Here is a 25,581-nt window from a genome sequence, read left to right as displayed (position 1 = left end):
ATTTTATGTTTACTTGGGTTATCCCTGTCTAATATTAAGATCTGAAACATTTAAGCATGACAAATATGCAAAAATGTACTGTGCATATAAATACATGATATACACAATGAAATATATTTGGATCCTGGCTAATTTTAGGAGTATAATTCACTGATTTTCTTGCGTGGTGAGACATGTGTATCCCAGCTTTGTCAACATAACAGCTCTGAATGTTAGATTTCTTGTGAAGTGTGAACCACAGCATGTTTCAATTTACACCCAAGGTGTTTGTTCTGATTGAACTGAAAAATGTTTTATTCAAGTGTCAAAACTGAATGTTTGAGCGAGTGAAATGTATAACTGCATTGTGAACAAGTGCAAAGTTAAATGTTGTAAAAGGTTGTAACACTAGCCCTTCTTATTGGATGCATTTGGCACGTAAAACCTATAATGTCAAGCTTGTGAATACGGATATACCAGAGCTCACCAAACACAAAAATAAAGAAAAATATTTATATATATTTATGTCATACCTGTTTGGTTGTTGGTGGAATTTGAAATGTTCTCTCATGATTCACTCTTGTTTATTTGGTTTCTTTTCTGGACATTCTAAAGGCAGCTAGAAACATTAGATGTTGATGTTTGTTGCACATTTTATCCCCAGACTCAGTCAAATCATACATTGTATAAAATGTCATTTCTAAGACTAGGTAGTAACTAAAAAAAAATGGTTTCCCATCTTAAACTAAAAAGGTAAACACACCATACAGTGCTGTTGAAAAGTCAGAGATCACTCTCTATGTCCTCCTACTACTTTAACTCCATCCGTCCACTCTTAAACGTTACAGCTGTGTCCTCCCAACAAAAGCTGTTTCTAAATGAATCACTGACATCATGTTCCCATTCAGCATTCATGCAAACATCTACCCAAACACACATAAGCTGCGCTGTACATTTCTTTCTCATGTGCATCTGAAATGGCTAAAGGAGATATTTCTTAGGGGATTCGATAATAAGATTGCATAAGGAAGGGGAACAACAAAGGAAAATAAGTGAAAAAAGGAGTTTCCTAAACTAGAGTTTTTAAAAAAAATGTAAAAAAATACAGGGAAAACAATTACCTGCAAGACCTGGTAGACCCCTAAAACTGTCACCATCAGATAAACAGTATTTTACAATTGGGATTTCTTGGATCTTGAGAAGCAGATTGTCTGACCAACTTCTAAGACTGAACGTTGGAAGTGTGGAAAAATATCCCTACAGGTTTCTTTCTATTTTGAAAGCAAGTCTCCTCAAAAATGAAGCTGTAATAAAAGCAAAGGGTGGAAAATTTTGATACTATATTTGAGGCTTCTGTGTAGTTTTTTGTTAAAATATATATGTTTTGCTTTTTTTCTGGCACAAAAGGCGAAAAACTTTTGACTGGAAATTGAATAAATAAAAGAGCATACTCTGGCTTTTGCGTAGTACTGCATATTGCCAGTGTTGGGAAGAAAAACTCCAAAATAGCTACCTTTCAGGGAAAGGATAAAATGTCCTGAACTAAATGTTATTGAAACTAGATATTTTACCAAAAATGACCTTTTCTTATGAAGTTCTTCTTAAGCACTAAGGAAAACTGGTGAGCGTGTTTATTGGCTCACCAGTGTTTTGAAACTGCACAAAAGGCATAAAACAATACTGTATGAATAGCATTCACGCACTCCACACTCCATCTTTGGATCTATTGAATCATTTCAGCGTTATTTGTGGTTTAGGCGCCCCCAGCATGGCCATCCGACTAAAACATTTCAGCTAAGCTGCCTACTACTGTCAGCCTACACATGTTCCTCATTGCACAGCACCTTTTTTATGCAGTTTTAATGCTTAGTTCTGCTTTTCTGTTTCCTCATTTGAATTAGTCAGCAATGCAAGGAAATTGTATGTTAAGGGGAAAGCCACAGTTTGCTTTTATCTTTTGTCATTTTGGTATTTTAGTGCACATATGTGCATCATTCATCATTGTTCCAGTTTCATCAGTCTTTAAGTAAGTTATTTCTTTTTTTCTTTTTTTTTTTAGCTCAAATGCCATAGTTTAGGTGTACAAGCCAGATTGATGCTATGCCAATTGCAGCTCTGCCTGATTTGCATGAAGCTGTCTGTCGACTGCATGTGCTAGGTGTTAATTTTGCAGTTTGCTCTGGCCCTTATTCAGCGTTCTCTCTCTCTCTCTACTCTGTCTTTACTTCCCTCTCGCCATCTGTCCACATTTGCACTATAACTGCTGAGGGAGAGAATATCACTGCTGCTTGCACGTCTTTTCAGACCTACAGTGGTTTTGCTTCTGATTTCTTTAAAAATTGTATCTACACTGGCCACTTTACTGGAAACACATACATTGTACTTCTACTCACTGGCCACTTTATTAGAAACATCTACTTTGTACTTCCACTCACTGGTCACTTTATGAGGTCTTTGACTCATTAGTCCACATAAGTACTACATGAGATGAACCAGTTCCACTGCAAGCTGTGCAATAAATACTGCCCTGAAATGCAGTATTGTAAACCAGACTATGTAGGTCTGGAAAAACCCTTCAACTAACATGCAGAATGACCAGTCACAGACCATTTACCAAGACATATGCAAAATAAACTAGTGTTCAATAAAGTGGAGTAGTGTTAAGTAACATAAGTAGCTTGTATCTTAGGTAGAGGTTTCTAATAAATGGCCAGTGAGTAAACAGTATTTTATAATGATGCACTTTTATTATTGATAAAATATCCTCACCAACATAGAACTGTTGGTCATCCAAGGAGATGCATTCAAATTTTTATTTTTAAGTTATCCTTTGCACTTTGAATTTTTCATCATTTCATAAACTAGTTACAGAGGGCACTGGTATGCGTGCCAGAACTTTCCTTTCTGCTTCTGTTGTTTTGCTGTTTTTTTGCGTATTAAGCGGAATGTTATGTTTCCAAGTGGTTTGGAAACCTTTGTTGGAGACGTTCCTTTGTGTTGTACCTCCTCGTGATACTCGGGGTGAACAGTGATTATAAATCTCTTGGCTGATGTTCCTTGTAGAAACTCACAAGTAGTTCCATACAGCTGACTTCTTTTTCTCTCTATTGATCTATTTGAACATTTGCACTGACCAACAAAGAAAACAAACAGTGTTTAATCTTTTAGCTGATCGCTTTTAGAGCTGAATTAGTGCCTTGGGTTTACATATATCATAACATAATCCTTATAAATACCTATGGTCTGAATACTGAATGTGAAACCACGGTTTGGACTAATTTGATAGAATGGTCCTTATAGCTGTGGTCTTCTCAATGCTGCAGTTAGTGTGCAACCATCATGGTGCTGCATGCGGTGCTACCCTCATGTAACTGGCTGTACTATCATAAATAAATTCACTGACCTCTCAAAAAAGTAGCCAGATAAGGGACCCGTCAAACATGGATACAGCTCAAGAGGCAAAAGCCTTGGCCAGATGTAAGCGCAAATGATACACTCTGTCCTATGATCTCAAGTGACATCCCTGGCTGGTTGCCTTTTACCTCCTGCCCATGCAGATCTGCAGAAAGGGCACAGGCGGGAAAGTGACAGTGTGCAGAAGTGAGGGGGGCTGCACAGGATCAAGACAGTTATCAGAGGATGTAAACACACCCGTCTGCTCCATTAGGATGTGTTTATCCACACACCCAGTCACGCTGCAGTGTCTGGAGCCCCATCGGTCACACGCGTGAACACACACATACCACCGTTTCATCCACACCACAAACCGGACGTGCTTCTGCTCGCCTTTCGGGATATTACGCCTCTGTCATTATTGTCACAGGTGTGGAATTTTTTCGGATTCCAGAAAAACACGAGTGTTTATGGCTCCCAGACACTGCGTCTGCTTTCAGCCTGACGTGTTTTATTGTCTGCTTATGAATGTTGGATTCTTATGCCTTAGCGAGCTGTGAGGCAGGCTACTGGCTCCCCGCTGCAGCTTGAATCATGTTGTTTGGTTTTTTGATCATCAAGCGTATGTTCTTGCACTCATTAAATTTGGAGCTGCTTGCTGCTTGTTTGTAGTGTCTGGCAAGAGCACAGTTACATGATTCGTCTCCGGCCTGTTGGAGGATTTCATTAATTAAAATAAAAGGCGTCACATTTTTGCTTACAGGATACTGTAGATCGATCATTTTGAAGGAAACAGCTTGTTTAATTTTTAACCATTTTTTAATTTTAATTTATAACACAATAACTAAATGTTATTTTAAATATGACTGATTGAATAATTATTTGCAAAAATAGAAAATCATATTTAGGCCGACCTTATTTATTACTGGCAAAATGCAAGCTATGTTTACATTTTCAGCACAAGTCAATGTAAAATGTTTCTCTTATTGTTTTTTATGAATTTCATCCATCATGAATAAATGGTTACAAATGGGGTCTTCCAGAAAGAAAGATCCCAAGGCTGGGCCACCTACAAGTGAAACAGCCACTATATTTCAGCCTGATAAAACCAAGAAAACCAAGCATAAACTGAAACGAAGCAAATGTCAAACAAAGCGCAATTAAAATGACACATTTTTGCCCTTCAGAAAAATCATGCTTGGTATGCAAGATATTATCACTTATACACGTGATCAAATTAATTTACTGTTATCCAAAAATATTGTATGAATAAATCACCCTCTGTATGTAAAGACCTTAAGGCTACACATCAGACGACAAAATGAGTAACAGTAACACTCAGAAGTCTTTTTTTTTTTTTAAATAAAGCTTTGAAGCCAAACAAATTATGCGATCAGTTGGAGACTAAACAAATATGAATCTAAACCTACTGAACAGAGCCAGACCAGGTCGTGAGTCAGAAAAGGTTGGGAAATCATGCTCTAAGGTAAGCTAAACTTTATCTGTGTTACCATATATGCTTACACTTGTTTTGACTAATGATAAATATTTTCCTTAAGTTAGCCATTGACAGTTAGCTTGTAAAATATAGCATGTGTTGTAACTTTTGCACATTAACATATTATGTTTTATTTTTTCCCCAATATGTTCATATGCATTCATAGTTAGTTATTTTGAACGTGGTTATCAAATCTTGAGGTAGATAACTTCAAACATTGTGCATACATGCACAGGAAATACCAGCTCAGTATCTTTGAATTATTAAATAAATACATCTATACATTTTTGGTATCTGCTTCATAAGCTTTAAATCTAGATTGTTTCAGTTATTATCGTGTATAAAATTCATATCACATATTCATATCACAAGAGATTCCAAACTTTTGAACAGAAGGTATTTTGACAAAAGTTTTGCTTTACAGTTTTTGTTACATTAAATAAAATTTTTGCCATTAAAGCTTGTCTAACCAGTTGCTACTAAAGAATATAATTGCAGGTGGCACATAGTTCAATTTAGGTCGATTTCGATTAAAAAAATCCCATCCTTAGGTTTATATCTTAAGCTTTGTATTTCAGTAAATATTTTGTCATACAAGAACCACAGTTTTCAAAAACAGTTTAAAATGTTATAAAATTAATACTTGTTTTAGTCTTGTTGTTGCTTAATACCCAGAATTGTGGACATGATTAGACTGCATTAGGTTAAAGTGTTAGAGGAGCCGGTGCCCAGGAAGAGATTTGATCAGCAAATATAAAGAGTGTTTAGAGCTGGTAATTGAGTTTGGTTTAACACTGGAGGAGTGATAAATTGGCTCACATAAAAGGTTTTAAAGCTAGGATAAACAATTAAATACTCGAAGGGCAATCTTCATGTTCCCACCGCTAATGGCACAGAGCTAGGAATACCAGTTTAGACTAATCCAGTATGAGATGTTACAAAGACGGAAAGTCATTCTGTAACACATTTATAAAAGGATGCATATTCTCCAGAAGCCATCCAAACCCTGTGGTCTATAATTACATTTTTTCTGCATTTTTAAAATTTTTCTTAACTAGAAATGTAATTTCACTGTTAATTAGCTTACAGCATGTCTGAGCCATTTTTGCTTTTAAAAGAGGTGCGTTCTTTTTGCCTGAAATGTACACAGCTCACACAGAGGGGGTGTAATTAATTTTAGGCTTGTGACAGGAATGTTCACAGTACGGATCAACACTGTGATGGTATTTTTACTTCATACCACCTTCACAGATCTTATACCTCAAATGTGCTGTGGGTGGTACATTAATCAGTGGGTCACATTGTTGTTTAGAACTATTAAACAAGAAGCTGTTACTGAACATTTGGGGGCCATAAGTGGTATCCTGTTAGGGGGTCACCCATTGATATCCCTTGTTCATATTCTGACTCTGTAACAACCTCAAAATTTAGAGGATCCAGTGAGAGGTGGAATGTATGTTAGTTTATTAGTCAGAAATTTCTCAAGTGACTCTGCAGGATATAGTATAGTATATATAAAATCTCTGGACTTACTTTGCTTGGAATATATGGATCTGTCTACCAGATTGGTTCAAAATTTTTAACTGACTTGAACTTTAGACTAAAATCCTTTTGCTTTGAATGACCCTATACCTTAATTACATAAAACAAGTGTTTGACCGTTCCATTTTGTCTCTGCCCAAACAGTCTAACAGCTTACTAAAACTTTACCACATGTGTCAGTAGTGACTGCTAAATTTGAGTGTAACTGTTGTATACACTGATTTTCAGACTTTGGGACACATTTACTTCAAAACAATGGGATGTAGCTCCTAACCAGTAAGATGAAGGACAGGGATGCCGTCTCACTTGCTGCTCTGAAATGCAGGGGTGTGGCTAAAATAAGGCTCCACACGTGGGCTAGAACTTGTTTCAGTGGTGACCTAAAAACATAGGACCACATTTTTTTTAAAAAGTTTGTTTCGGTGGTGACATAAAAACATAGGACAGCATTTTTTTGTTTTTTTCAATTAAAAATGTATCTATATCTTTCAACTTTATTTTAAAAGAAACCAAAAACACTGATAAAAATACAAATATATTTAGTTATTATTTTCACAAGTTAAAATTTATGTGTTAGGGTTTGGGACTGACACCTCCCAATAGAAAGTAAAAGATGATTTGGTATATATATTTAGCTTATTACTATTAAAGCACTAATTAATTGCAGTGAGGGCATTTTATACGGTACAAAGCCTTAAACCTTTAATTCAGAGGCCTTTTATTAGACTCTTCTTCAATATTGTGATTGTGAAGAACATGATCTGTAGATTTTTATTTAGTTGCAAACTACTCTTGAGCAAGCAAATATAAGAAGAGGAATGTACTTCAGACTTAAGTCGTCTCATATAGATACTCTGAGAACCACTCACATTGTGTCCAGCAATAAAAGCAACACTACCACTGTAATTGCTTCTTTAATACAGTGGTAGGAAACAAATACAGTGGTAGGAAACACAGAACACAGAAATCCCCAATGCTGATCCATTTTACTATGACCAACATGGACATGCACACACACCAGCTATTCTTGTGGGGACAGTAAATTGTTTAACACTTCAAATAGCCAGGACTTGCCGGCAGACTTCCATTCCTTACCCCCTTAACTTAAGAATTATTCAGCCGTTTTGCATTGCTTTCCATGTAGCTACTGAATAAGAAGCCTATGGATAAGTGTGAGAATAAAAGCCTTAATTGTTACGGCTGCATTGGTTTATGAACAGAAGGCTGCAGTATGTAAATTATTATATGCAGCAATGTTACTGAAGTACTGTTTTTATTTTTTGTCCAGCCCTAGTTAAAGGGGAGATCATCGCTTATGTGTTAGGTTAAATGGGGTTAAACTCCTGCGTTCCTTCTCTTTCTGTTTTGGTGATTATGGAAAGATAGTTCATAGGTATAAACTGGTGATCATTTCAGCGTCTGAAATGGCCTGGCATCGTCCACATGCAGCTGAATTAGTGAGACCGTCAGAACTGACTCTAAATGCTAGTTTAAAAAGCATACCCCACTGGCTGGCCACCCAGGTGACTCATCTAAATGATAAAGAGCAAAATTTACATGCAGCGTAATATGCTAACGCGCTAGCTCACTATCCTAATGACGCATGCTTGACATTTGCTTTTCATTTCGGTCAGACACTGCATCTGAGTGCCTCTTTGACACTTGGTACACATACTGCTTAGTAATTGAATTGTTGTCACTGTCCCAGATGAGCAAATTTTGAATTAATTTAGACAGCTTTAAATAGCCGTTGTATTGAGGACTTTAATCTTTGGAATGCTAACTAATGTGTCACAGTGGTCCATGGAAAAGCATTTTTTGGCCCATATAGAAGTTTTTAAAGGAATACTCATGTGTTTTTCAACTTAATTTCTATGTGTAGCATATGGTTAACTACAGACTCACAGACTGTACTCTGATTGCACCTCTGTAGAGTTAAAAACATTGAGAACCCACTTATATGAGAAGACAACAGGCACTTGATTCACCACCAAACCACCAAACCATTGCCTCATCCCAGTCTACTTGAGTTTCCTCTTTATTTTCAAAAGAGAAGTTAGGATGTCTTTGTAATACCACACATCACAAAACTGGACAGTCCACGTCTCGTCATCCTTATTTTGCAGTGTTGTTTGGTCACGTGGCATCTGTGTGTCAGCCTAGATGAGCAACGCCGACTCGTGACTAACCACCATATGGCTTTAACTGACCCGTAAACCCATTACAGGACATTCGAACATACTGTAATTAATCAGCGCTAACTTATGCATGGGTAGGTTTGCTTGGCTTTTTTCTCTTGCTATAGTAACATACATAAGACAGTGCTGTGCACAGTCCACTTCCTCCGATTCAGTTTTCATTTTAATTCTGCGCTCAGCTAAAAGGAAATTTAACCCATTACGAAAGGTAAATGTGTAATAGGACTGTTTGTAAATTGTTATGGCAGCATCAACCCTTGCAATATTGATATTGTAAAAAGTGTGTACTATGCAAATAGTATTACACTGACTGATTTAGTTACTGACTGATTGACTGATCAAGGGTCCCCGACACCCAATGTTGAAAGGTGAATGTACTGACTGACTGAGTGACTGATTTAGTGAGTGACATAGTGACTGAGTGACTGTGACTGAATGATTTACTGAGTGATTGACTGACAGCTTGGGCTCATTTGGAACATCCCACCTTGCCATATAAGCAAATGTTCTTTAGCACTTATATGGTTTCAGTTGAGGATAAAGCCACCAAGTGCCAGTACATGAAACTTACGTGCACGTAAAAGTGAACTGGAACAATATCTTCACAGCCAATTGCTATTTCTAGAATGATCACTTTGTAAAAAAATGTAACATTAGCTAGCTCAGGAACTATAATGCTAGCTTTATTAGCATGTATGCTTTAGAGGGAGTGGGTTTTTTTTTCACTCTGAAGAGGAAATGGTCAATATGATTCACATGGATAACTTTAGACATTTGTGTGAGTATGCTTGTAGAATCATCTTAGAGTCTGATCGAGTCTGTTATTCATCTAACAGTTCTAAACTCTGCTATTGTGTACATTTAGAGCTTGATAGTCATCTAAATTCTTCATGGATTCATTAATGAAATATCAGTTGAACCAGTGTGTCAGAATTAAGAAATAAGTCAAATTATAAATTGAATCCACAAGAAAGCAGCGTAATATGGCCTCCTTTGTTAAATGGGATGCCTTTAGCACAGTGAATAATCTTCTTAAAAGGCAGGGGTGCTCTTGCTATCACAATAAGAGTCCCCTGTAACTTAAAGTGATATATAAGCAAACTTCATTTGCTTTAAGTTACTAAACATCCTATATATCTACCTTCTGTTGTCTCGTTGTTATTATTATTATTGTCAGAAATAATGAACAGTAATCATCATCATTAGTACTGGGGTCAGTAGTAGCACTTGCAGTAATAGTACTATGATAGCAAATATCTGTATTTTTGGAAAAAAAAAAAACCACCGGCTGATTAAAAAATGACTGGTAAAATTGAGGCATCTGTACTGTAGACACTTGCGTCTGTGCAGCTACTGGCAGACCAGCAAAACAAGGTTGTTTAGCCTTGTGTGGTGTAAACACACTGACCAGTTAAAGCGTTCACATAATCGTAACATAAATCATTTTGGTCAAATCAAAGGTTTCCTAATCTGTCAGTATATTGGAAGGTGTGTTGCAATTGCAGTATGTAACTGCATAACAAGAATAATGACTCATTTCGTCCAGAGCTGACTACTGCATTAATTCCCCTTGTAAACATGTCTCTTCCATTGCTAGAGTTGTTATTAGCTCCATTTTGGAATAGTTAATCAAGGTAAATGTTTCATGTTCTATTTTTAGAATATTTATTTTTATTTTTAAAATGTCAGTAATTATGGCAAAAGCAAAATGTCATTTTTTACAGTATTATACAGCCATACCACACACTTTCCCTCCCCTCTGTATCCATACATGCTGCTATATTAGCTTTAATACAGTATTCTTTACACTGATAGAGATGACGCTACAATAACATCAAACAGTCCATACTCTTGAAGATAAAGGTTCCTAAAATCGTTCTTTGGAGCAATGCTAAAGAAGAGCCACTTCTGGTTACCTGAAGAACCTTTCAGTGGATGGTCCTTTTAAGTTTGGTATGTGAATTGCTGGTTTAGTGTCGTAAGGACCTTGTAAACTGTGTGATAACTTTTTGAGCATGCCCTTTGGCAGGGGGGCTTATTTGCTCCATATGCAGGAGTGATGAGCACAGTAATTGTCAGGTTGGCACGGCTGCTGTGTCGGTTTCCTCGAAGCGAAAGCACTTGTCGCTTTACTCTGAGAACAGCTCAGCCTGTCAAAACATCTCCACCCTCCCCACCGCCCCCGTGTTGTTTTAGAGCTCGCAGCAGACTGACATTTGGCGAAGGACCCACAATGAGAGTACGCTGACAGCTATAGTACAGCTTAGCAGAATCAAAATAGTGCATTGTGGGGTCAAAGTAGTGTGTGGTAGGTTCAATAAAGGATGCTACCAAAGTGTCTAATGAAGGTGCTCTATTTAAGTTTAAAAAGGCAAAGTTTATAGAGTAAAAAGCCTTCATTATACCATATCTGTTAGGCCATTTATACAGAATAATGCAGGTCTGTCCTTAACTACATCACATCTGAAGTTCTTTTCAATATACTGGAAGGCATATCACATAAAGTATAGCAACATAATCACAATACAGTATTCTTATATTGTACTGGATTGAACTACTGTCGTAATTCTCCTTTTAAATGCATCATTTCTTTTTCTAGGGTGGTAATTAGCTCCCCTTTGGAATAACTTATGTGGGTACATTTTTTGACATAATCCTTGATCTTCCAATATCACAATAATCCTAAATATCACAATATGACTTCTCCCCCAATATTGTTCATCCCTAATTAGGGCTGGGTTGAACGACGCCATTGATCATTATCTAAGTTTGTTAACAAGCCTAACAAAAAGAACTGTATTGACAGCAAGTAACTCAAAGTGAGCAACAATGATGAAACCAAAACACTCCCATTGTATAGAACAAAGCTGTTTACACCAGACACGAATGGCCAAGCTCAGTTTTATTTTTGGCATGTCATATTGAGCTGATATTTGTTGAAACATGGTAAAACTAGCCAAAAACAGATTTAACCAAAAATAATCCCTGAGGTGAAGAAAGGTGAGATGTATGGCATGGACACTGCTAGCCTGCTGGAAGTTTAGTTAGTAGTACCATGTTTTTCATCTGCAGTGAACTACTGATGTTGCTTTTGAATGTGTTACACACAAGTATGTAGCTATTTCTCTGAAGCTATTGGCTGATAGATTCATAGTTTTTTATGGTTTGCTTCGATGAGAAGACTTGACATTTTCAGTGAAAACCTCCAGATGATTTGCGTTGTGATATTTCATTGGAGCTTTTTTTCTTTGCAGTGTTAATAAACTGTATTATTATTTAATCTGTGTGCTCCTGGGTGGCGCAACCGTATAAGCATTGGCACTTTCTTCAGGAGATCGCAAGTTCTATCCCAGGTAACGCTATAGCCGTCCATGGTCAGGAGTCCAAGAGAGCACAATTGGCCTCGCTCTCTAGGGGGTCTAGCCAGGACAGGCGTCTGTTAGCTGATGTAACAGAACCAGCGGTTGGCCCTTTCCTCCGAGCACGTTCGGCTGTCTAATGACAAATAATCCTGTGCTTGCTTTTGCCCTCCTAGCTCAAGTTTTGTCATTGGGAAAATCCTAAATAATGGGCTGAATTGGATACATCTAAATTGAGAAAAAAAAAAGAATAACTGATATAAACGAATGTACAATCACAGTAATTTACGAGCGCCATTATCTTACAGTATACGGTAAGATATGCTACCTTGTGGTACCCTCTTGTGTATAGAGATGTATGGTTGAGTTCTTTATTTTAGTGCAGCTATAGTAAGTAATATCAATAAGGCAATATGTCAGAACTGACACACACTAACATACTGATATTTGTTCAACACATTTCTTCTGATGCCAAGTCCTGCAGCCATATTATTATGAAAAGAGCTTTGAACCTAGCAGTTCGTAAACCTCCAGGAGCAGAGCTCCCATCAGTAACTGTGGATAAAAGGATAGAGCTCTCTTTTAAATCAGATCTTCATCCTTTAATGAATGTTTGCAATTAGCCCTCCCACTGTACCCTCCAGTCTCTAATCTCAGTGATTTCGGTGTAGACGCACTTTTTTAGGTTTCCTTCAGATGAGTGCCTTCAAAGCACCTGGCTCTTTGTGTAAAGGTCATAATTGTGTAATAGGCTTGGCATTCTCAAGAAATCAATAAGCATTAGAGCTCTTACCTCTCCTTAAGCTAGCTTTCTCTAATGAAGTCTGTTGTTGTATGCCGGTGTCTAGGTGCAGTTCTTGCTTCCAAAGTATATTAAGACCTATTGCTTTCATCTTTTTATATATGATTGCTTTATTATGTTACCCTATACATTACATGATAAAGTATATGTAAGCCTCTTCAAAGAAAACTCCAAAAAATATCTTTTTTCTGTGTTTTTTATAATGTAAACCAACTTGGTTACAGATACTTGCATAAAATGATTCTAATATGCTGATATTGTTTAGACATTTCAGATTATTATTAGGATGCTAAAAAAAAAGCTGTGCCCAGAATGATGAACAGAGCTGTAGAAGTTGTAATGCATTGCAAATTGAATTTATAATAATTGAATTTATAATACATGGACTATCTACAAACTTGGAAAGCAGTGATCAAGCCTTGAAGCAGATAACTTGAAAAAAATGAATGTAAATAGATGATTCACTGTATCATTTGTCATTTAATAAACTTTGTATTGTTAAACTTCTGTTGTCTCAAAATACTTTAGATATTGATTTAAACATTCTTGTAGTTAATATTATTTAAATCTCCACTGTGTGAGTTATAATCTCACATAAAATAAGAAAAAAAAATGTATTAACACCTTATTTGGATGGACTGGTGTAGATGTTTTGAAGCTTATCTTATAATGGTGTTCAACTCTAGGTTTTCCTAAAGCTAAATGTAACACTCACTCTAACACTTACCTTTAACTCAGTCCACAACTTAATCTTAACATTCATCTTAACACTGTTGATAATTAGTTAATTTCATCATCAGATTCTTTGTTGAGGCCACTATTGCCACTAACTCAACATTGGACAGCTCAACATGTCTGGAAAACACTAACTGCCAATTAGTTGAACAAAACATTTAAAAATACCTTACAATGTGTAGTTTATATTTAAACATTAGTTCTTAACTTAATGATGTGTATTAAAAATGAAAAAAAAATGTTAACACTTCATTTGAATGGTCCACTGATGGTTATTTTGTCATTAACTTGCATTTCACCAATATTACCTTAAAATTTCCTTAACTTTAAATGTTTCTTAGCCCCTTATTAACCATCAGTTGGAAATCGGCTTAAGTGTTTCATTAAATTCAGTTTTATTTTTTGCCTGCAACTCTGTTATCGGATTAACTAGAGCAGTGTCAGCTCTATTTGTGTAAAATATTGTGACTCTGTGCTGAGCTGCTAGCAAGCAATGAGGGGTGAAAGGGAGGGACGTAAAAACAATTCACACCTCTCCACAAAGATAGCCATACCAAGATAAAACTGACAGCTTTCTAGATGTAAACAAGTGTCACAATAAAAAAAAGAATTTAAACATGATAAGTACTTATATAAATGTTGACTTGCTTGCCCAACAACTAAGATGAAAATCCAGTTTGTTTTTGTAAATTATTCACATTTCCAACAAAATATGTTCCATCTGTTATTGGAAAAAATGCATAGTTCATGTAAAGGCCTTCAAAAACAGGAGGAAATTCTGTTGTTCATTTATTATGCATTAGAATAAGCTTTAAACTGTAAGGAGTCTGTGTGTAGTACTGTTCACGTTGGTCAACACATGCTGGGAAATGATGGATAAATAAAAGGATGAGGCGAGAGATTTGCAATTATAGGGAGACAAACAGCAGGCTCTGTTTGTCATGACAGGGGCAGAACAGATAAGTAAAGGGGGGGAGGGGGGTTCACACCTTGTGTATGTGTGTGTTTTTGCTCTGCACGTGAACTGTGAGTGACTGGCATGTGGCCCTTGGCCAGTCTGGACGTCAGGGGCAGAGGAGGAGATGCTGACACTCCTAATGGCCCCACACTCTCTGTTGCTGTATCTCTGGGTAGAGCTCATGCACCCGGAGGACCATTCGAGGTGCTCATCCGCAGTGCATCCTCTGATTGGCTGAGGGAGGAGGAACCAAGGGGGGGCTTTGCTCCCCTCCCCCTACTATGTGTGCACTGTAGAAAGGAGAGGAGCTGAGACGAACACGCAGCTCAGAGCGCATAGACTCGGTTTTAGTGCTGCATACTCAAGGGAGCTCAGGCTACTAGAAGAAGCAACCATAGAAAAGACTCATCAATCTTCATTACACTCCATTGAACCATCATTGTCTATGGGCTTTAGTGCTTATTTGAAGCAGCTAGTTGACCACAGCCTGTCTCGCTCAACTAAAAGCTTTGAGCTTGTTTGAAGCAGAAGCAGTAGAAAAGTGACCATGGGCAGACAGAGCCACGATGGCAGCACCGGATCGGCCAGCGGAGGAGGAGGAAACGGCCGCATGCAGCGCTCCCAAAGCCGCATGAGCCTGTCGGCCTCCTTCGAGGCGCTGGCCGTGTATTTCCCCTGCATGAATTCCTTCGACGAGGAGGACGGAGGTAAGGGCAGGAAGAGAGGTGGTCAAAAGTGACATCAGAGGAGATGATATGTCAATTGCTTTAAGAGTACATGCATGTCTTGAATGGAGGTCTAATGATGAAGGCTTGGAAATGAAATTAGTATCAATGTCAAGATAAGGTGGTTGTGTGGTTGCAAGGTTGTATGTTGAGTATAGATGCCTACTGGTGGCATTCGTGCACAGTGGTTTGGAAGAACATTGTTTTGCAGGAAAATACTGCCAAAACATGACTATTGATGAAGGCTGTTGCTCGGAATTGAGATTACCTTTAATGCTAAGACATGTGTGGTTGCTTCTGTTTGCGCATGCAAGCCGTGCTGTCAGCTTGGGGAATTCAGTTTTGTAAGAAAATTTTGCGTATATATCTTGTCTGGAGGTCTGTTGATGCAAGTTATTGACATTTTTGTTCACATCATGATTTGTGATTATTACCTTAGATACCATATAAATGCATGTTTGTTGTGCATGAGATGTATGTGAAAACATATATGCCTTTGGGTGGATTTTTTTTGTTTCAGTTTGGAAGAATATTGAATTTCGTAGGATAACAGTGTGAAGATGTGTAAATGCATGGTTGGAAGTTATGCACATGAAGACAGACGTGTATATAAAGTGCCATATTGCTTTCAGTCTGGATAAGTAATGAGTTTTGTAGAGTAACACATTATTTTCAGTGTGATTCTTGGTCATGTGATCTCAATCCTACAAGACAATGGTTTTCTTGTGAGAGTATGCAATACTATTCCCCGTATTAGCATGTGATGCTCATTCAAATGCTAGTGGCCGTACTTTCGATGTGCTTATGAATGAAAACTGCCTGAAGATGGCGTTGATATATCTTTTCCTAGCTTTAGCCAAGGATATTATCATGAAACAAGCTCACGAGGCTGTGTAGCTAGTTATCCTGACCTTGAAACCTCTAGCTTGCTCCTTCTATCTCTGTTAGCTTCTTGGCGTTAATAAGATCGAAGATGGCTGAAGAAAAAATCTCCCTCGGCCGTTTTTGATATATTTAATTTTGTTAAAATGAGAATGGGCTTTGTCCATGAAAGAAGGACTTAACTACAGTGTCCCGAATCCGATCTATAATCTTGTTTAATAGCATCAGTAATGAACAGTAGCATCAATGCTAATACTCTCTGCTTGGTCCGGCTAATGTAGATAGCCTTCATTCAGCTCCGTCAGATCTAATGGAGGATAAAAAGGCATAATTAGGAAGAGGCAGCCAATGGTCTCTTCCTTCTGCAGATATCATTTGGAAATGAGTTTATCTTTCGGAGGTAATTATGACCCTATTAACGAGGGCATTAGCGTTACCAGCGTTGATTAGCCCAGGCAGTCATGATTGTTTGATTGCGGTACTATTGTCACTGGAGGGTTTGTGTGTGGTCAGTGAGTTTTTTCAGCATTTCTTGAGAATTCACTGTTGTTTGTTGTACTCAGCTGCTATTTAGAGTGAAGTATAAAGGCGGATGATGCTGAATCACAAGGACTGTGCATGTGGTGGTAAAATCATCCCTACTTCCTGGCATTTGTCTCAGTATGTCTGCTCACAAAAATATTTATCTGAACAGAAACTGTGCCCTTATTTAGAAACAATATATCTGCATTATCACATTAGCACTTGGATCAGTGCAGTTAAAGATGACAGTCTCAGCTCTAGGGCCACACTCAAAGCTCTGAGGAAAAAAATGGGGTTGTGTTTACGTTTGTTTGTGACAGTAGGCTCATCTAGTTCTCTGAGGATTGGTCATATGTGTTATTAGAACACCATCTGTCATCGGACACATTCATTTCCAGGTATTTTTGCATTTACTAAATAATGCACCGCTATGGGAATTGTGGGCCTGAAATCAATATACAATGTTTTTCTTGTACGTATTGACAGATGCCAATACATCAACATTTATGAAATGTATAAATTGGCACTAGAGATACCTGATTTAGCATTATAGAAATATAACATCTATTTCTTTAGGGTTATAAATGCAGTAAAATGAATAATTCAGACATGTTAACACAGTAGTCCAGCATCACATAAACATTCTGTTCTTAGAATATGTACGGTACATATACAGTGCAGTATATAGAGTTGTATGCAAAAGTTAGAACACCCCTGGTCAAATAACTGTTGGTGATTTTCTAAGCGGAATTAAGTTAAAACATCCTCTACAGAGAACAAACTTTTCTATGGCTTTTTTCTACAACTTTTAGTGCACAATTTGTATTTATTTGCCAAGTTTAACATATTAGAAAAAATAATACCTAAAATATAAAATGTGCCATAGCTTTTTAGATTTTTCCCTAATACGTTAAATATCGGTTTCAAATATTCTAAATCTAAACATCTGTCCGATGCCAGTACTTTTATAAAGCAAATACCTGCCGATACTGATTTTATTCGGATGTCATCGCACCACCCTAATGAAAACCTTCTTTATTTTGCTTCAGGGACAACTTCTCTCTTTTTTGTACATATTACTGTATATGTCATAGTACTTTCTTTTTTTGGGTAGCTAATATGCATGTTTAAACTATTTTCAGCTTGGATTAGTTGAATTGTCAAAACACAAAGGACACAGTGGTTCTTTTGTCCACCATGAAGCGATATTTCATCAACATTAGCAGATACATTAGTATTATAGTATTAGTAAACCTACATACCTCACCTAGCAGTGTCATAGTGGTTAGTGACTAACTTACAGTAGCTACTGAATATTAGGCCTAAAGTTTAAATGACTGTAAAGTGCTTAGGAGATGCTGGTTTCCCTGATGCTTTGGGTTGTGCGTTGTCTGGTGCCAGTGACTGTGTTGTGGACAGCCCCTAACTGGGTGTGCAGGCTAGAGATGAGGGGGTGGCACAGTGGCACAGGGTGGAGCGGAGCAGTAACAGGGGTCACGTGTGGATGCACAGTGCCTGTCACTTCCCCACCCCAAGATGAGCAGCAGGTCTGATAAAGCAAGTCAGCTGTCACCTTACATCAGCTGAGGAAGCCCAGAGGAGCTCTGTGTGTGCGTGTGTGTGTTTGTGTGTGAGTGAGATGAAGTGTGTTGCATTCTGTCTTGTACTAAAGGGCACTGGTAAGACAATAAGCACCAAGCTTTATGAGTAGCTGTCTGTTTTCCTTGCACTATGTAGTACTATACAGTAGAACTGTAGAATTGCCAAATTGCGCTGTGCACCAGAGATGGGGACTCAAGTCAGCGACTCAGGCTTGAGTCACATGTTGACTGACTTGTGACTTCAGTTGGATACGGCATTAATGACTCATTAATGAATTTCAGCCTGAGAAAAAAGCATCAACAAAACTGATAACAGTGGCAAATTAATAAAACTTCAACAAAACATTTCCAACTTGCATGTCAGTTTTGCAATGTCATGCGCAGTAATGCTCTTCTCCTGCAGCTCACAGTGGTGTCAGGTTCAATACTGCTTCATTAAAATAAGTATTTCTTTATAGAAAAACACTTAGTCTGATGGACAGAGTAAAGTGCTACATGTAGTAAATGCAGTGTATAAAGGAAAGAGGCAAAACAGCTTGAAACTGTTGGTTAGCGTGTAATTTGAAAAGGATGCTACATAGCTAATAAAGATGATAGCTAATCTAGCCAAAGTTTTAGTAAGTTACAGATCACATTCTTTAAAACCTTAAATACACTGAACTTAAACCTCAGCTAGATTAGTTATTACACTAGCTAATTACCATACTTGTTATACAAACTAACTGTTTCAAGGTTTTTCGCCTCTTTTTTTGGGAATCACATTAATTGCATGTAGTGCTTCAGTTCTGCTCTTCAACCTGAAGGTTTGCAGTGATTAAAGGTTTATTTTTTGAAGCTGACAGGTTTTTAGTAGAGGGTAACTTCTATAGAAAGCAACGCCTGCTGCTAGTAATAAGACTAAACTGTAATTCTATCTTAAAGACCTGAGACTCAGGACTCAACATGTAAACATCTCTGCTATACACTAAGGTTCCAGTTTATTAGAAACACATTCCCTGTAGCAACACACATTGGCCATTTTATTGGAAACACCAACATATATTTGCATTTTTAGGTTTACTATTACTCTCCCTAGTCCATCTGTTAATGGACAGTTAATCAGCCCTACCTACCCTGTCCATCAATGGGAAAAGACCACAATAGCACTGCCACTAGTGAGTGATACCTAAGTGGTAGACCATTCTCAGCACAGCAGCGGCACTATCATGATAGTGGCATGTTGGTGGGCATTGAACTGCTACAAGTAGAACGCACTACAAGGGTGTTGCACATCTATTTTATAGAATTTGTGTGATTAGTTCTGAGACTATCTGATAAACTCTAGTGGAGATTGTTGAGTGTCCTGTAGGCTTTATTGCTTGTTTATTTTTTTTTTCGAACTCCAGTGCCTCTTCCTGCGTCCCAGAGCAGCACAAAATTCACTCTGAAACCATGACTGATAATCTCATTTTGTCTCCCTCTGTCTCTCTGCAGAAGCCGGAGGGAAGAAATTGCGAAGCACGATTCAGAGGAGCACAGAAACAGGCCTGGCTGTGGAGATGAGAAACAGAATGACCCGGCAGGCCAGTCGCGAATCCACAGACGGAAGCATGAACAGCTTTAGCTCCGAGGGAAAGTTAGTAGTACAGGCACACTGAGAAAACACACACCCAAGCCCTGTTGCAGCTGGATTAATTTTACCTGAGGATGTACAGTAATGTAAATGATTACCAGTCAGATCCTGTAGTGTCTGTAGTTTGACAGTAATAATTGTAGAGAGAATGTCCTTCTGTAATTGGCTGAATCTGGAGCTCCTTCAAAACCTGTTAATGGACATGGCTGTGCGCTGTGTTGTTATTGTTATTGAATATGGTGGTGGCACATAAATTCATACATCCAGACTATTACACACATACTTTGTCCCTTGTAAATCATCCAGTCTCACATTAGACAACCTCCTCTGGGAGAACTAATCCAGCTCAAATAAGCCAGAATAATGCTTTAATGCTTATGCCGTGCTTATTTTATATGTTCTTGGATTTGAGAGTTTTGGTAACCAAAGTTGGCTCTATTACAGCCTCATCTTCCCTGGAGTGAGACTGTCTTCAGACAGCCAGTTTAGTGACTTCCTGGATGGACTAGGCCCTGCTCAACTGGTGGGCAGACAGACTTTGGCCACACCTCCTATGGGTAAGAGCTAAAACTAATCCTTTTTTTTGCCTTATTTTGTATACACATTCTTGCCTCTCTTAAGAGAAGAAGCCTGCAATAGTAGAACCAATGATGTGCTCTGAACTTACTATATCATTCATTCTGGATAATTTCTTTCCACATACAGGCGACATTCAGATCGGAATGGTGGAGAAGAAAGGAGCCCTGGAGGTGGAAGTCATTCGGGCCAGAGGCCTCGTGGGGAAACCAGGATCCAAGGCACTGCCAGGTAAGAGTCCAGTTGGATCACTGAACTGCACCACCGATTTCCTAGTAAACCCACACCTGTGCCTAAACTCCGTCATCTCCTTCTGTTTTCATCCAGCCCCTTACGTGAAGGTCTACCTTTTGGAGAATGGAGCCTGCATAGCCAAAAAGAAAACAAAAGTAGCACGCAAAACCTTGGACCCTCTTTACCAGCAGCAACTGTCATTTGAGGAGAGTCCAGGAGGGAAGGTCTTACAGGTGAGCATCTAGTTCACCATGTACTTCTGCTATGTCAGTGATCTGGTTTGATTTAACAGTATGATATTATCACTAGAAATAACATCATGAAGCTGTGGATATGGATATCATCAGTACTGAGAGAATGTTGACCAGCTTTATTTTTAATTAAAATGGTTTCAGAGAGCCTCTTAATTGTCTAGCTGTCTGTTTTTCTGTATTGTTGGTAGTTCATTAGTTTGATACCAAGGGTCAAAAGGTAACAGGCCGTGCTTAACCAGATGTAGTGCAAAGGTTGAAAAAAAACATTGTAAAGTCTTTGCTGTGCATTGTGTCTGTTCTCACTTAACGAGCTTTAGGAAAATTAAATATCGTGATATATCATGATTTTTATATTGTGAAAATATTGTCAAGTATTGTGATACATTTTTGCTGTATTGTTCACCCCTGGTTCTGGTTTGTCATGGTCTTTTTCTTTGTTGACTGGGCATCAAACTAACAGCCATTCCCTTTTTCCCATCAGATCATCGTGTGGGGAGACTATGGGCGAATGGACCATAAATCTTTTATGGGAGCTGTTCAGATTCTTTTAGACGAGCTGGACTTGTCCAACATGGTGATTGGCTGGTTCAAGCTCTTTCCTCCTTCCTCGTTGGTGGACCCGACGTTGGCCCCCTTGACTAGAAGAGCTTCCCAGTCGTCTCTGGACAGCGGGTCTGGACCATTCGGTCGCTCGTAGCGGTGCGCTGATCGGTAGCGTTGTTGTAGCAGCCAGTGGGCGGGAGTTTTCAGATTTTGCGACGGGTCGCGCCCCTCCCCCCGGTAACACACTGCATGCTTGGTGTTGTGTCTTCTGAGCCTGTTTCTTAGGGGAGAAAATAAAAGCGGTCCTGTGTTTGCTCGCAAAAAACAAAAAAATAACGATGATAATAAATAAAACCTGAAACCTCGCACATCATCGTGCATGAAGAGTGCCCCCACCAGACGGGGAACAGGCAGATAAAGGAAGCTGGAGATGGACTCCTGTTTTGTCCTATTTGAAGCCATTGGGTATGGGTTTGAACTAGGAACCAGTGACTGAGTTCTACAGAAGCCCTGTTTTGTTTTTTTTGGTTTTTTTTTGAAACACAAGGAGGAAAAAAAAATTATCGTTACGTTTTCTTTCTCTTCCATTTTTGTTCATTGTTTGTTTTAAACGTTGATGTATTTGTATGTAAATGGGCTAACAGTGTTTCTTATCAGAGCCTGGGTCATGCCATGCCAACAGATCCAGAGATACACACTGAGAGCTTGAATTATAGTGAGACTGCGCAGAGTACGAGCCCTAATCAGTGGCCACAACCTTAAACCACCTGCACAGATATGCACACATTGTAGTTGATCACGAGACTGTTTGTAGACTTTTAAAATGCAATACAGAGAAGGCTGTCAGCATCTGTAAAAGTGAAGATCTGAAATCCTAACAGGAATGGATTCTCTGTTGATGTTGTATGTAAAGGGGACTCTCTTTTTTGTTTTTGGTTATTATTTATTTGATTTTATTTTTGCATGGACACAAATTTAGCTGAAAAGAAATAATTATTTTCTTGAGATTGCAACTTGCACTGAAAATTACAAATGAAAAGATCAGCCATTTTCAAAAATTTCTATTATTTTTAAAGAGAAATTTCACTAGTGCATGGTTTTCAAGGGGAGTGAACGCAATGGCGTGATTAAAAAAAAAAAGAGAAACCCTGTTTTATTATCTTCGAGACCATTCTGTTGGTCTGTACTGTATTTTTACGGACATACTGATAAACTAAGAAACTTCAGAAACTTTAAGATGAATTTATTTACAGAAGTCTGTTTATGTGACAGAGGTGAAGAAAAATAGAAATTCCTGACTTATTTCGTTGTCAAGGCGGACGCCTTACAAAGATAATGTGCAAATTGTACGTTTCTTTTTCTCCCCCCTTTGTCCCAGGGTAACCGTTGTACGTTTCATTGCTGCTGTCGTCCCCCCACCCTGATATTGTCCTGATGTTTCTGCAGGGCTGTTGAGTTCGTACAGTCTTGTGTTCCGTTAGTTTGTACTTTCATTTGGATTTGATTGATTTAACAAGCATGTTGAAAAGGAATTTTCTGCAACATGGCTTGGGCACACCGTGCAGTAACACAGCATGTTTTGATAAAGATGATATTTGGAAGAAAAAAAGAAAAAAATAGAAGAACTTTTTTTGCAGTTTCTTGTACAGTGCATGTCGACTATCTTGCTTTCGTCCCTAAGCCCCAATTGAATTGTAAGAAGATTTGGCTGGCCTTTAGCGGACCTCCGCAGAGCAATTTCCAACCAAACATTCCACCCGATGACGTCATACCTTGTTGACAGTTCTTTAAACCGATCGAAAAGAGTGATGAGGGAAATTTCATATCCTGATGGAACTACTTCAGAAGAATATTTATCCCCCTGCCCAAGTATTCCGGACGAAAGATCCCAAATTGGATCCTGCATCTCACAGGCGATTGCAGTATTGTGCAGTGCAGTTTTACAGAACAGTCTGCTGGAACTCAGATGAGTCGGGTTGCATGACGGAAATTTTGCCACACAATATGAGTTTCTAGATTTTAGTTTTCTTGCGTAGTTTTGAGAAAGTAAAGTTCATTTAATATATTTTTGTTAGTTGATTTACAAGCCAAGACCAATTAATTTTTTTATTTTCTATTTTTAGTAATTATCAAAGCTTCTCATATCTGGGAAGTAGATGACTCTTCTAGTTAAAATGTCTGAATGGAACTATATGGAGACATTATTCCTCTTCCATGTAAATGGAATTCTATTTTGGTGTTCATTCAATATCTTTTTTTTCTTTTCTGTAACAAGCTATAAATAGTTTCCCTCTGATTTCAATTGTACATATTAGGTGTCAGAAGTCATGGGATTTGGATAAAAAAAAAGAAAAATAATCACATCTATAGATAAGATCTTGCGGAATTGGGATAATGTCTCATTTGATGACAGAGACATGTTATATACCCTTTTGAATGCCTTCTCTTTTTTTTCTGGTGCAATGTGTTCATGCCAAGGCTATGTCTTGGTCAAGTATGGTTGAGTACAGAGATTTATGTAAGTTATTTTTCAAATTAAACAATAAAAAAAATGGATACTACACTGAATTTGCGTGTTGTAGATCACTAATCATCACAACTCACCTAACTGAGAACATCTGGAGAAGAATGGCCTGAATACCTTACTAGTGGCACAGCCATACCTACAGTAAATATTAAGGAGCTTCTAAGACATTAGATATGTTCCACATAAATGAACAACTTCATACTAACAGGTCCAAATAAACAGCAGCTGAATAAAAAATCTAATAGTGTGTTATTGACTGCTAATGAGAATGCAATATATCGCTGTTGTTTTGATCTCCAAAATGAAAACTTGACAAGAGAAGGAAAAAAACATACTTTACTTTTAATGTGTCAATGGAACCAGACTTTTTTCCAAGTCATTTGGGCCGTTTCTTTTGGTCCATTCATCATGAAGATTACACACAACATAAAGAGCAACAGGCATTTTCAAATTATGTGGAAAAACTCAAAAATGGAGATATGAGGTTTTCTTCTGACAACAGTGATATACATAAGCATCAATAAATTATACCTTTGGTATTGTTAACAATTTACATAGTACAAATGTTCAGTAATTACTCATAATGTTAAGCATTAAGGAAAAGTTTATGCATTACAAAGTAGCAGGACACAAGTCATTCATGACTTAGGAATTGTTTTTATACAACTAAGGGTCTTTATTTCATATTACATCATTTTAGAGTATCAAAGAACTAAATCTACATCTAATGATGTAATATGAAATAATGACTCTTAGTTGTATAAAAACAATTTATAACAGTCATGAATGACTTGTGTCCTGCTACTTTGTAATGCATAAACTTTTCCCTAATGCTTAACATTATTAAGTGGATAATACATACTCTGGACATAAATATTTATATTTATAATAATAATGAATTAGGCCTAGGAGTGGGCGATATGGCAAAAGTATACTGTTTTGATACTTTGACATTTTCAAAATACATAGTATGTATCCCGATATGTTGACATACAAACTTAGTGTATTTGTAGTGCCACATTTAAAAAACTGCCATGAAAAACTAAATACAATGTCTTTCAGCATTTCTCTGAACGTTGCACTAAAGATAAATAAGACTAACTGGGTTCTCTTTATAATGAAACATGCAGTTGGTCGGTATTACTAAGTACTATCCACAATAAGCTCAGAAAAGCATATTGTTCATCATGATAAAATGTATCACGATGAAAACTCTTCATACCGGCAACCTCTAACTGGGCTCATTCATTCAGAGTGGTTTGGTGTGAAATGTTCTGTTCTAGAGAAACTAATTAAGTCAGAATTGTTCACAGTGGTGGTGATAGGAAACAGATGCCCTGAAGCATGCCTTAAAGTCTTCCTGACAATAAATTAAATGGTTACTAATACACTGCTTAATGCCTGCAGGGGTGGATTTAGTGATTCTAGGGCTCTCTTCATGGTTAGCTGCATGTGAGGCAAAATAGTGCTCATATTTCACATTTTTTTTCAGATTTATCACCGTTTTACCATTATTAACATTACATATTGTCGCTGTACTGAGAAAAAAAAGCATCTTCATCATTTTTGAGTTGTATTTTTCTGCATCATTTAAATACAGCAACCATGATATACATTGTGTCAAAATTTCATGATGAATAG

The 25,581-nt window shown here is 37.7% G+C and overlaps 1 protein-coding gene across 1 annotated transcript in view; it reads left to right on the top strand.

Moving 5' to 3' along the window:
- The window catches only part of rims2a (regulating synaptic membrane exocytosis 2a), a 198,512-nt gene extending 176,126 nt beyond the window's left edge, over nt 1-22,386 (top strand). Inside the window, 5 exon segments of the mRNA XM_036558135.1 lie at nt 19,668-19,809; nt 20,251-20,363; nt 20,512-20,613; nt 20,710-20,849; nt 21,352-22,386. Coding sequence (XP_036414028.1) covers nt 19,668-19,809; nt 20,251-20,363; nt 20,512-20,613; nt 20,710-20,849; nt 21,352-21,567 — 713 coding nt within the window. The 3' untranslated portion in view covers nt 21,568-22,386.
- Nucleotides 22,387-25,581: the final 3,195 nt, after the last annotated feature.

The sequence above is a fragment of the Colossoma macropomum genome, unplaced genomic scaffold, assembly GCF_904425465.1.
Source record: "Colossoma macropomum unplaced genomic scaffold, Colossoma_macropomum, whole genome shotgun sequence".
NCBI lineage: Eukaryota > Metazoa > Chordata > Actinopteri > Characiformes > Serrasalmidae > Colossoma > Colossoma macropomum.
Note: the sequence above shows the minus strand (reverse complement) of the source record. Positions and strands in the feature narration are given on the sequence as shown.